General features: G+C 49.3%; 3 protein-coding genes across 3 annotated transcripts in view; all 3 read left to right on the top strand.

The window, feature by feature from the left end:
* Positions 1 to 2,179: 2,179 nt before the first annotated feature.
* plcd4a (phospholipase C, delta 4a) lies at positions 2,180 to 8,610 on the top strand. Its single transcript, XM_076171597.1, has 14 exons — positions 2,180 to 2,291; positions 2,381 to 2,609; positions 3,213 to 3,342; positions 3,448 to 3,679; positions 3,936 to 4,137; positions 4,234 to 4,378; positions 5,011 to 5,163; positions 5,840 to 6,007; positions 7,299 to 7,455; positions 7,589 to 7,705; positions 7,787 to 7,965; positions 8,034 to 8,166; positions 8,256 to 8,405; positions 8,499 to 8,610. Exons 1-14 carry the CDS (start codon positions 2,180 to 2,182, stop codon positions 8,588 to 8,590), a joined length of 2,199 nt encoding a protein of 732 aa, XP_076027712.1. The 3' UTR covers positions 8,591 to 8,610.
* Positions 8,611 to 9,541: 931 nt separating this feature from the next.
* The window catches only part of slx9 (SLX9 ribosome biogenesis factor), a 5,076-nt gene continuing 2,637 nt past the window's right edge, over positions 9,542 to 11,980 (top strand). The window contains exons 1-2 of the mRNA XM_076171598.1: positions 9,542 to 9,857; positions 10,217 to 10,337. Of these exons, the coding sequence (XP_076027713.1) occupies positions 9,651 to 9,857; positions 10,217 to 10,337 (328 nt within the window). The 5' untranslated portion in view covers positions 9,542 to 9,650. The remainder of the gene's footprint in view (positions 9,858 to 10,216; positions 10,338 to 11,980) is intronic.
* Positions 10,348 to 11,980, top strand: part of LOC143016991 (uncharacterized) — a 2,485-nt gene continuing 852 nt past the window's right edge. The window contains exons 1-2 of the mRNA XM_076171599.1: positions 10,348 to 11,131; positions 11,162 to 11,980. The exon at positions 11,162 to 11,980 is cut by the window's right edge and continues 852 nt beyond it. Coding sequence (XP_076027714.1) covers positions 11,172 to 11,903 — 732 coding nt within the window. The 5' untranslated portion in view covers positions 10,348 to 11,131; positions 11,162 to 11,171 and the 3' untranslated portion in view covers positions 11,904 to 11,980. The remainder of the gene's footprint in view (positions 11,132 to 11,161) is intronic.

An 11,980-nucleotide genomic window follows, 5' to 3' on the forward strand; every position in this document is an offset into this window, starting at 1 on the left:
TTGCATCTTATTATTGTGGAGAAATGAACCTGAAACACATCGAGAGGAAACCTGAAATATGTCCAGATGTTTGTGCGTCAGGTAAAGTAAACATGACGTCTGCCCCAGACAGGTTTGGGGTCAGGGGTCAGGGGTTAAGGTCCGGTCTTTCCCGATGAGAGGTCACAGTAGGGACCCCCCCGGTTAAGTCCCGGTTCAGTCTGCGTAATCCGACCCGGGAAGCCGAGCCGCCGCTGGATTATTCATGCTGCAACCTGAGCCGGACCGGGATGAAGAGCAGAGGCAGAATATGAAGATGACAGACCGGGACGTGTTTGTGTCTGCGCCCTCAGATGGATCAGCCGTGTGGCCCACAGCCTCGGTGCCAAACTGGGTTGGGTCAGTTGATGTGCTGGTGAATCAGGTGCTGGGGGCTGCAGCGGGCCGCTGAGCTGACCCGGTCAAAGTTTAATGAGACGGCTTAGTCACTTTGGTAACTTTAGATCAGACGTCTCCAAGTGTCCTGCTTCACCTCTGCCTGTGGACCAGAGCCAGAGCCCGGAGACACGCAGAGACACGAGGAGACCCGGCCCTCCATTCTGGAGCTCTGTGTCTGAGCGTGGGCCAGCTGCCAGAGGAAAACACCAGAGTGAGACCTAAACTCACAACCTCTCTCCGTCAGTGTGTAGATGTTTGTGCTTCTCTTCAGGTCTGCAGGTCTCTAATGGACTCTTATGGATCCATGTTGTTATGATAGAAGTTCTGAGCTGTGTTATGATGACATGAGGCTCACACCTCCTCACATCTATGTTCTTCTTCTACTATTAAAGATCCATGAAAACACAGAGGCTTCAGGGTCAAAGGTCATCGTTGAACATGACATGTAATAGAACCACAGACATTGACACAATGATTCAACTTACAACTCTCTCTGATCATATAACAATACACACGTCCAACACCTCTCTCTCTCTCTCTCTCTCTCTCTCTCTCTCTCCCTCTCCCTCTCTCTCTCTCTCTCTCTCTCTCTAATCGTTGCAGGGCAGTGAGCTGCACAGGAGCTGTGGCTGCTCTCCTCCTCGTCTTCCTCCTTCTCTGTTTCTGCTCTGTAACATCGACCACGTCTTCGCCATGATCCTGCAGCAGGTGAGAGTTTCACTTCTATCGTGTGTGTGTGTGGGGGGGGACTAAGAAGGTTTTTGAGTTGAATTGTTGACAGCAGATCAGTGAGAGGTGAGGCAGCTTGTGTGTTGGTCAGTAAAGACAAACACAAGGTTACTAAACAACAAACAACTCTTATAAACAACACTTATAAGAGTAAAAACGAGAGCAGATCACCATGGCGACAGTAGCAGCAATATAATATAGTAGCAGCAATATAAAGATTAAAGGATCAGAAAACATGTTAAACATGTTAAACATGTTAAACATGTTAAACGTGTTAAACTTGCTGCCTTACTTGTTAAATGTTTCATATCGTGGTTCTTAGTTTTTATTCTCTAGTTTTTCTTGTTTTATGCCGTTTTCCAGGTTAGTAAAACATATTGAATTCATTCTTCTCATATTGAACTGATCTGAGCTGTAAAGTCTTTAGCACTGATCAAATCTATCAGTTTGGATCAATTCTCTGTGTGATCAGAAGCTTCATGCTGCTCTGAGGCTGCAGTCACATGTTGATGTTTGGATTCAGGTCAGCAGTGCAGGAATGCAGCCGCTGGATTTAGGAGCTTAGTGAGACAAAAACAAACGCACCCAAACAAAAGAGCAGCTCAGAGTGAGGAAGAGGAGCACCAGCGGCTCAGAGTGAGGAAGAGGAGACTAACAGTCCCTCCATGTTTTCCCTCTTCTGTTCTTCAGATGTCAGACGTGTGAGAAAAGCAGGAATGGCTTCCACAGGGAGGGAACTCCGTAAGTGTGTGTGTGTGAGTGTGTGTGTGTCCTCAGATATCACAGTGTGTGTTAAAGTGTGTGTGTGTGTCCTCAGATATCACAGTGTGTGTTAAAGTGTGTGTGTGTGTCCTCAGATATCACAGTGTGTGTTAAAGTGTGTGTGTGTGTCCTCAGATATCACAGTGTGTGTTAAAGTGTGTGTGTCATGTGTGGTGTGTTGCTGGCGGTGGAGCGACAGCTTCATGCGTCTCTGCGTCCATCAGGCATCCAGGGGGACGACAACCTCCAGTCCATGCTGGTGGGGACGGTGATGAGGAAGATCAAGTCCCGGACCTGGAAGAAGCAGAGATACTTCAAGCTGCAGGACGACTGCATGACCATCTGGTACAAATCCAAGAAGGCCGGGAAAGCCCACTCCACCTGTAAGTGACCAATCACAGGCCTCTTAGCATCTTAGCATCTTGGCCATGAGGGACCGCTGCTGCATCTTCTTCTGTTTTTTGTCTTCCAGTTTCTGTGAGAGACTTGGAGGCCGTGCGTGAAGGACACCAGTCTGAGGTTCTACTCAGCATCGCCGACGAGTTCCCCGCTGACCGATGCTTCACGGTGGTCTTCCGGGGCCGTAGGGGGAACCTGGACCTGGTGGCCGAGTCGGCCGAGGAGGCGCAGTCGTGGATCAGAGGGATGAGGAAGCTGATGGAGAACGTGGAGAACATGGGAGAGAGAGAGAGACTGGACCAGTATCCTTCACACATCACTGAACCTAATCACATCTCCTTCTGGTCCAGTTTGCACATTTTCATTTCATAGCGGCTCGCAGGGCAATCTCATGAAAATTCATTAGGCAGCCACTTCATGATGGGATGAGCCCAGATGCATAAAGTCCATTTGCTCGTCCATACAAACAGATGATGGCAGTATTGAGGTTCAAGTCCAGCTGTGAACTTCAGGCTGCTTTCCCACCTGAAACCTTCGGTTCATAATATGTGGATCCAAGCTGCTATCAGGCACACTGGTCTACACTTCCACCAGTTGTGGCACCATTGCAGGTGTAGAAGGATCCATTCACAAGGTTGTAGGTCACAAGGTCCCCCTTCAGGTTCTTCAGGTTCTTCAGGTTGGTCAATCTGCTCAGAAAGTTCACACCATAATGGAATCAGATCAGTGTTGGTGCAAACGAGGAAACGAGACACGCGCACAGCTTCAGTCAGGTACGGTCTGTGTCTGAATCTCAAAGTCCATAAACTCTAAGATGTTTGGTGAACATGGTGTTTGGTGTGTGTCTCTGCGTGTCTCTGCGTGTCTCTGCGCGTCTCTTAGCCCTCCTTAAGTTGCCTCCTCAGATGGATCTGCGATTGGTTCAAGAAGGCTGACAAGAACAATGACGGCAGGATGAATTTTAAGGAGGTGCGAGACTTGCTGAAGATGATGAATGTGGACATGAACGAGCACCACGCTCACCATCTTTTCACGGTGAGACATAAAGACAAACCAGTCAGGGACCTGGTTTGCAGCGAGAGCCTGTGATGATGTCGAAGCTGATGAAGAAGATGCTTCTTGTTCTTCTCTGTCCCTCAGATGGCTGATAAGTCTCTGTCGGGGGCGCTGGAGGACGATGAGTTTGTGCTCTTCTATAAGATGCTGACCCAGCGGGAGGACGTGCTGAGGGTGTTCCAGGAGTACTCAGGTGATGGACAGAAGCTGTCCCAGAGTGACATAGAGGACTTCCTGAGAGAGGAGCAGCTGGAGGGAGACGACATCCAGGAGCACGCCAGGCAGCTCATCGAGCGCTACGAGCCCTCTGACACAGGTGACATCATCTTGTCTGAGCTTCATCAGTGCTTCACCTAAAGTAGAGATTACAACTGAAACATGGCCTTCACGTCTGAACTCTGTCTGTTCCTCCTTGGTCCTCCTCCATCTTTCTATAGAGAGATAGCTTTGTCAGGGTGTAGATGTGTGTGCTTCTCTTTTGGTCAGTAGGTCTTTGAATGGCCTCTTATGGATCCATGAACACCTGATTTGCATTAAATAGGCCTGTGACCTTTACCCTCTTTGGTTTCCAGCCAAGCTGCTGGACGCCATGACGTTCGACGGGTTCCTGATGTATCTGGGCTCGGCCGAAGGCTCCATCTTCAACCCACAGCGGCGTGAGGTTTTCCAGGACATGAGCCAGCCGCTGTGCCATTACTTCATCTCCTCTTCCCACAACACTTACCTGATGGAGGACCAGCTGCGAGGACAGAGCAGCGTGGAGGGATACATCAGGTACCAGAACCTTCTGGGCTCATACCAGCTGTCACTCAGCAAGTTGTAGAAGCTTCCAGTTCTGCTCTCAGCACTAAGGCCCGTGTGTCCGTTCAGGGCTCTGAGTCGCGGCTGTCGCTGCGTGGAAGTCGACTGCTGGGACGGTGCCAACGGAGAGCCCATCGTCTACCACGGACATACCTTCACCTCCAAGATCCTCTTCAAAGACGTGGTCATCGCCGTGGGGAAGTACGCCTTCAAGGTAGAGTCACATGATCATGTACTTCCTGACCAGAGAGACAACAACAACAGCACCACAGACCAGCGTCTCACAGGTCCTGTCCTTTACGTCTCACATGAGTCTGATTAGTCCTGTGTTCTGATTGGCTTTCAGTCTAGATGCTTCCTGTTCCCTGTTTGCTTCCTGTTTGAGCTTGTGGGTCTAGTTTCAGTTTTAGTTCATGAGTGGTCACCACATTTTCACGCAGCTCAACACACCATCAGCCGGTGAAAGATGAAGATGTTAGTCTGACTGAGTAAAGGCCCATCATGCTTTGCTCTCACTGAGCCGTTCTTCTGTTGGACAAACCGCTCAGCAGCTCATGGCGTATTAATGAGTAATGAGTATGAGGAGTAAAAGCCTGCGATCGTCTGACAGCCTGCTGATGGTGCCAGAGCAGCAGCTGCCAGGTTCAGCTGAGTGTCAGGGCTCGCTGGGTTCAGCGTCTATCCTCAGATGAATATTGTGACCTCCTGACCTCTGGTCCATCCATCCTTCTGTCTGTGAGCCAGCAGCTGGGCACCACCACAGGTGTACGGCGGCGTGCGGATTAGCTTTCTCCAACATTAATGCTCTGCAGTGTTCAGTTACATCCTCGCTCGCTCCTCCTCCAGGTATCGCCGTATCCTGTTATCCTGTCCATCGAGAACCACTGCAGCATCGACCAGCAGAGGATCATGGCCCAGCACCTCAACCACATCCTGGGGGAGAAGCTGCTGAAAAGCACGCTGGACGGGACGGCCCCCGTGGGCCTGCCGTCCCCTGAGGTGAGCCTTGACCTCTGACCCAGCACCGCCTTTGGTTGGACCTCAGTTTGACCTCTTAAAGTGATGATGTGCTGTTGGTTAGTTTGACGTCAGTTAACCTCAGGTGACCTCTGATAGTGACGCTATGGCCTGAAGGAGCTTCCTGTGATCATGAGCCTGTTTGTTAGTCTGCTTTTATTTTGAAAGGTAACAGCTCCTATTCTCATCATAGAACTGAGCAGATTTAACAAAGCAACAATATCAAACTATGTCATGTGAATGAAATCAGCATAATTCAACATGTGCTGTCTGTCCATCTGTCTCACTGATGTCCTCTCAGTCATCCCACCGTCCTACAGTCTGTCCTCAATTACATTCAGGGAGGTTCACACATGTTAGTGATCAATTAGTCATTCAGTTGATTCATTGGTTTTGATCTGATCGTCTCATCGCTGTACGTGTCTGGTTGTTGGACTTGTCTGGTTGTTGGACTTGTCTGGTTGTTGGACTTGTCTGGTTGTTGGACCTGTCTGGTTGTTGGACTTGTCTGGTTGTTGGACTTGTCTGGTTGTTGGACGTGTCTGGTTGTTGGACCTGTCTGGTTGTTGGACTTGTCTTGTTGTTGGACTTGTCTGGTTGTTGGACTTGTCTGGTTGTTGGACCTGTCCCGTCTGTGACCTGTGCTGTTGTTCTTCAGGATCTGAAAGGGAAAATCCTGCTGAAAGCCAAGAAGATGGGCGGTCTGGAGGACGGTCTCAGCGGGACGGGTGAGGACTCTCTGACCGGTGAGGTCAGCGACGAAGACGAGGCGGCAGAGATCGATGATGACAACGTCCACCGGGAGAGTCCCCGCTGCAAGATGAAGGTGCGTCAGATCAGGGTCTGATCCTCATCCTGAACCTGAGCCCAGGCTGTGACCCCATGTTGCTCTGGAGCATCCATCCATCAATCAATCAATCAATCAATCAAGTAACAGCATTTCAACAGGACCCTTGTGTTACCACAGTGATGGTGGTATTGATGTGTATATTAGACATTGTGTGTTAGGAGGCCGTGCAGGACGTGTTCTCCCTGTAGGTGGCGTGTTCCCTCCTCTAGGTAGCGTGTTCCCTCCTGTAGGTGGCGTGTTCTCCCTGTAGGTGGCGTGTTCTCCCTGTAGGTGGCGTGTTCCCTCCTCTAGGTAGCGTGTTCCCTCCTGTAGGTGGCGTGTTCTCCCTGTAGGTGGCGTGTTCTCCGTGTAGGTGGCGTGTTCCCCGTGTAGGTACCGTGTTCTCCCCTGTAGGTGGCGTGTTCCCTCCTCTAGGTAGCGTGTTCCCTCCTGTAGGTGGCGTGTTCTCCCTGTAGGTAGCGTGTTCTCCCGTGTAGATGGTGTGTTCCCTCCTCTAGGTAGCGTGTTCCCTCCTGCAGGTGGCGTGTTCTCCCTGTAGGTGGCGTGTTCTCCCTGTAGGCGGCGTGTTCTCCCCTGTAGGTGGCGTGTTTGTGTGCTGTGACTCATGTTTATTGATAAGCATGTGAGAAGCGGTCAGGCCAGGTGAGGCGTCTGATGGTTTAAGTGTCTTCACACATGGCCGCTGGGCTCAGCTGTCATGTGGGCGGAGCCTCCTGCTCCTGTGGCCTCCACACCTCTGATCCTCACCGACGCAGCACATGGATCACTTACATCCTGCTGCGTGTTTGTGTGTGTGTGGGTGAAGGGTTTACCCAATCACGCGTTGATCAGCTGACAGTAGAGCGACGTAGTAGAGGTGCAGCTTCCTGTCTCTCAGTCCCTCAGGTCTGTAGGTCTCAGTGTGTAGATGTTCTTCTTCTCCTCTTCAGGTCTGTAGGTCTCTAATGGACCCTGATGGATCCATGATCAGGTGTTAGAATCTCTAAAGCTCCTCTACATGGAGACAGAAGCTTAGATACACACACTCTGAGCTGTGATCAATATGTGTGATCACCTTATGGTGATTCATAGTCAAAGATCTTCACCTATATGTTATCAATCACCTCCACTTTAACAGAGAGACATCTGCCACCTTCAAAAGCTTCATAACAGTTATGACCATCTTCTTCATCCTCCTCTACTTATTCCTCCTCCTCCTCTTCCTCTCCTCTTCTTCCTCTTCCTTCTCATCTTCCTCCTCCTCCTCTGTGTGTGTGTGTGTGTGTAGAGGTCAAAGCAGCGTCTGTCTAAGGAGCTGTCAGACTGTGTGGTTTACTGTAAGAGCGTTCGCTTCAGCAGCTTCAAACACGCCCGCATGCACTCCAAGTTCTACGAGGTCGCCTCCTTCACCGAGTCCAAGGCCCGCAAGCACCTGAGGGAGGCCGGTGAGTTGCCATGGCAACAATCATTATTATTTCAATGTCTCAGATCAGTGCAGTTGAATCTTTAGCTGGAGTCTGTATCAGAATGTGGCCTTGGCATGAAGGTTTCTCAAGCTGTGGCCTGTGCTCTTTTCAGGGGCAGAGTTTGTGCGTCATAACTCTCGACAGCTGACCCGAGTTTATCCCAGCGGCTTCCGGACTGACTCGTCCAATTTCAGCCCTCAGGAGATGTGGAACGCTGGCTGCCAAATTGGTGTTTAGCTGGAAGCTTGTGTTGGTCTGCCAGCTGACGGACGCACAGCAGCCTTGAACACCATTTCCTGTCTTTCTGCAGTTGCGTTGAACTTCCAGACGGCGGGGGAGGGGATGGACCTGAACGACGGGCTGTTTGGCCAGAACGGCCGCTGCGGCTATGTGCTGAAGCCCGGGTTCATGACGGAGGCAGAGCGAAGGTTCGACCCCGAGACACCTCAGAGACGGGACGGATACCGACCTTTGACCCTCACTGTACAGGTACGAGCCGTGCTGCTGTTACCCTGGTAACCAATCAGAACACAGCTGACTGACTGTTTGTGCTTCAGGTGATCAGCGGGCAGCAGCTGCCCAAGGTGAACATCAAAGAAGGCTCCATCGTGGATCCTCTGGTCCGGGTGGAGATCCACGGAGTCCCCATGGACCAGAACAAGCAGGAGACTAGATACATCGACAACAACGGTACAGAGTGACCCTCGCCCCTTCATGTGTGAGTGAGTGACCCGTGTGACCCCTGTTGACCCCTGAGTGACCCGCGTGTGCCGTTTCAGGGTTTAACCCCGTGTGGTACGACACCCTGCGCTTCACGCTCCACGCTCCTGAGCTTGCTACGGTCCGCTTTGTGGTCGAAGACTATGACAAAACTTCAAAGAACGACTTTGTTGGCCAGTACTCGCTCCCGCTCGGTTGCATCCAGCAGGGTAAGAGGCGTGGCTCTCATCTCTGTGGCAACTAGGCGGTGTTGTAGTGTTTGCGGTGCATTGACGTGGTGCGTTTGTGCGTTTGTGATGCAGGTTATCGTCACATTCACCTGCTGTCCAGAGACGGAACCAGCATCCCTCCTTCCTCTCTGTTTGTGCACATCAGGATCACACAGCTGGACTGAAGCTCCGCCCCTTGTGCTGTCTGGACCCCCTGCTGGTTATTGGAGATACAAGCTCATTATTGTATAGATCAGGTTAAAGAACCAATCCTGCTATAGAAAATACACAGTTTAAAAAAATTAGTGTTATTGTTCATATTATGCCAAATGTTTGTTCTTCTATTTACACCTGCATGCTTGTTTGGTTCAGTATAGCGTGTTTATCCTGCTCTGTGATGCAATGACATCATGTTTGGTGTAGCGTGTAGCGTGTAGCATGTGTAGGACAGTGACTTTACTGTATGATTGTGTTGTGAAACACCCGGCGTCCTCACACAGGGACATCACATGAATGCTTCTTTTGTCATCATGTATTTGTGGCTTGTACATATACCAATTTGTGTAGTCGTGTTTTGATATTTGTCTATTTTTGTAAACAGTATTATGAAGTATTAGTAGAATTATCTGCTGGTTTTATTTTGTAGAAGACCTCCATTTGCCACAGATCTCTGCAAATAAATATGATTGTTGGACCTTTTTACCAATGAAGTAACATTAGCATGGATGGATGGAAATATTTACCAAATACATGTTAATCTACAATAACAACATTTTTCAGTGAAAACTCAAACATTCAGCGGCGGAACCTTGAATAGGCGCTGTTCTTTACCGGACCATTTAAACTCGGACACAAGACACGCTTGTTGTCAACAAAACGTCAAGCTGAAAGCTAGCTACACTGTTTTTCTGGTAAGCACTTTCAAAATAAAGTCATTATTCGCACTTTTAAAAGACAAACACGTCAGTAAAGTCAGTGTGCTGCAAAGCGGCACAGGATGCGGCTCCTCTCTGAGGTCAAAGCAGCTTTACGACTCAGCCGCAGCTTTACGACGCAGCGACTGATGAATGCAAACGATAAAAACTACGAATTGCAGACGTTGGGCATTTTATTTTGAAGGCCGAATGGAGCCGCTTCCGGTGCCGCTGTGTTTGTGTCTCCGTCTCTGGACGCTACAGCCGTAATGTCGCGCAGCCTGTGAAGCAGCAGCGTTCTTCTTCATCGTGAGGTTCAGTTTGAGTGAACATGGTGGGAAAGATCAAACATGTCCGCCAGAAGCTCCACCAGCAGGCGGTGCAGCTCCAGCGGGACGCGGCGGAGCTCCGCAGGCCGGGCAGCCTCGCTCTCAGCCCGGCCGCAGCGCTGCTCGGCGCCCCGCTGAGTTTAGGGAAAGAACAGAAGAGCCAGAAGGAGGAAAATGAAGAGAACGTCGTCATCGAACCATCAACTCAGGTCCACCCGCTGACGTCATTACTGTTCTTCTTTCATCTTTTTCAGGCCGAAGCGGGCCACAACATTAGATCGATTCAATCATTTATCGCAGAGATCAGCTGATTGATCAAATCCACTGATTTACAGCTGACTGACGTGCAGCGGCTCTCATGATCAATACATCTGAACAAAGAATCAGAACCACAGGATGTGTGTGTGTGTGTGTGTGTGTGTGTGTGTGTGTGTGTGTGCGCGCGCAGCTTCAAATTAATGCAGGAGAGGAAGAATGTTTTCACAATGTCAATATTAAAGGAATGTACCTCAGATGTACTTCCTGTCCTGTCTCACATAATAAAGGCGGTCTCTGTTGCCCCCCACAGCTCAAGGCTCCGCCCTCGCTCCTGTCTGGGATCTTTGCAGGAACTAAAATCGCTCCAGAGGTTTTGGTGCAAAGCCTGAAGTTTGAGGAACCGCCAGATGTTTCCACAGCTGCAAAGGAAGGTGAGAGGACACAGGAAGTCACACAGTCACCTGATCACATGACCTCCACACCAACATGAAGATCTGCAGCTGGTTTGTCCTTCATGGCTTAGGCTGAATGTTGATGAGATGAAGATGAAAGTGTTGGCATCATCTGAAGGTTCAGTTCATCTCCTGGCCACTAGAGGGCAGAGGAAGCTCATCTGGAGCAGAGTAGCAACCTAAGAACAGGAAGTGGTGGTGATCAGACAGGATGATGAAGACTAGATAGATGTGCAGGGCTCAGCTGGTGCCAGCAGGGGGCAGACTGACACCTTCAGCTGTCACACCTTAGCGTGATGAAGGTGCAACAACGTCTTTTATCTTCCTCATGTTGATTTGTTCTCATCTACATCACCATGCTGTTTAGAATCATTCACTTTGTTTCACTTCCTGTAGCTTTAGTTTTTATTTTGTTTGTAATATTTTCAAACTTAGTTTTAACTCCAGTTTAGTTTCCATCATCACAGCTTTAATGATGAAGATGTTGATGAAGATGAATCCACACGAGCAGTGAAGACAGAAGAAGGAGAATCTTGGTTCCTCTGATTCTCATTAAGTTACTTGTGTTCAGTTGTGAGGTTAAGAATCAATGGTTGGTTTCAGTTTCAGCTCAGTGGCATGATGAAGCTGCTGACTGATCAGATCAATCTGCACTTAATAATAAATCGTAAAGCGATCAGGTGACGCTGTCTGCAGCTTCATCATCACTCACTGAAGCTGACTGTGGACCTCTGACAGGAAGAGACAACAAGGGCATCATGCAAATACACCAGGTACAAGAACATGAGGTACGAGAACATGAGGTACAAGAACATGAGGTACGAGAGGATGAGGTACAAGAACATGAGGTACGAGAGGATGAGGTACAAGAGGATGAGGTACAAGAACAGGAGGTACGAGAGGATGAGGTACAAGAACATGAGGTACAAGAACATGAGGTACAAGAACATGAGGTACGAGAACATGAGGTACGAGAGGATGAGGTACGAGAGGATGAGGTACAAGAACATGAGGTACGAGAACATGAGGTACAAGAACATGAGGTACAAGAGGATGAGGTACAAGAACAGGAGGTACAAGAACAGGAGGTACGAGAGGATGAGGTACAAGAACATGAGGTACGAGAACATGAGGTACAAGAGGATGAGGTACGAGAACAGGAGGTACAAGAGGATGAGGTACGAGAACATGAGGTACAAGAGGAGGAGGTACGAGAACATGAGGTACGAGAGGATGAGGTACAAGAAGATGAGGTACGAGAACATGAGGTATGAGAGGATGAGGTACAAGAGGATGAGGTACAAGAGGATGAGGTACGAGAACATGAGGAGGAGAGGCTGCTTCTCTTCATCTCCTTCTGTTCTCCAGCCTCTCCTCTGCTTCATCTCTTCATCTCCTTCTGTTCTCCAGCCTCTCCTCCTCTGCTTCATCTCTTCATCTCCTTCTGTTCTCCAGTCTCTCCTCCTCTGCTTCATCTCTTCATCTCCTGTTTTCTTTGTTGTTCCATCAGCATCCTTGGGTTTCTATATAAAATTATTATTATGATTATTATTTCCTTGACTACTCCTTCCTATGGATCCTGTTCTTCATGAAAACATAATTGACCTCTAATTTGGTCTTTA

The sequence above is a fragment of the Genypterus blacodes genome, unplaced genomic scaffold (assembly GCF_046128005.1).
Source record: "Genypterus blacodes isolate CSIRO-AG114 ecotype Tasmania unplaced genomic scaffold, CSIRO-AGI_Gbla_v1 ptg000259l_1, whole genome shotgun sequence".
NCBI classification, from domain to species: Eukaryota; Metazoa; Chordata; class Actinopteri; order Ophidiiformes; family Ophidiidae; genus Genypterus; species Genypterus blacodes.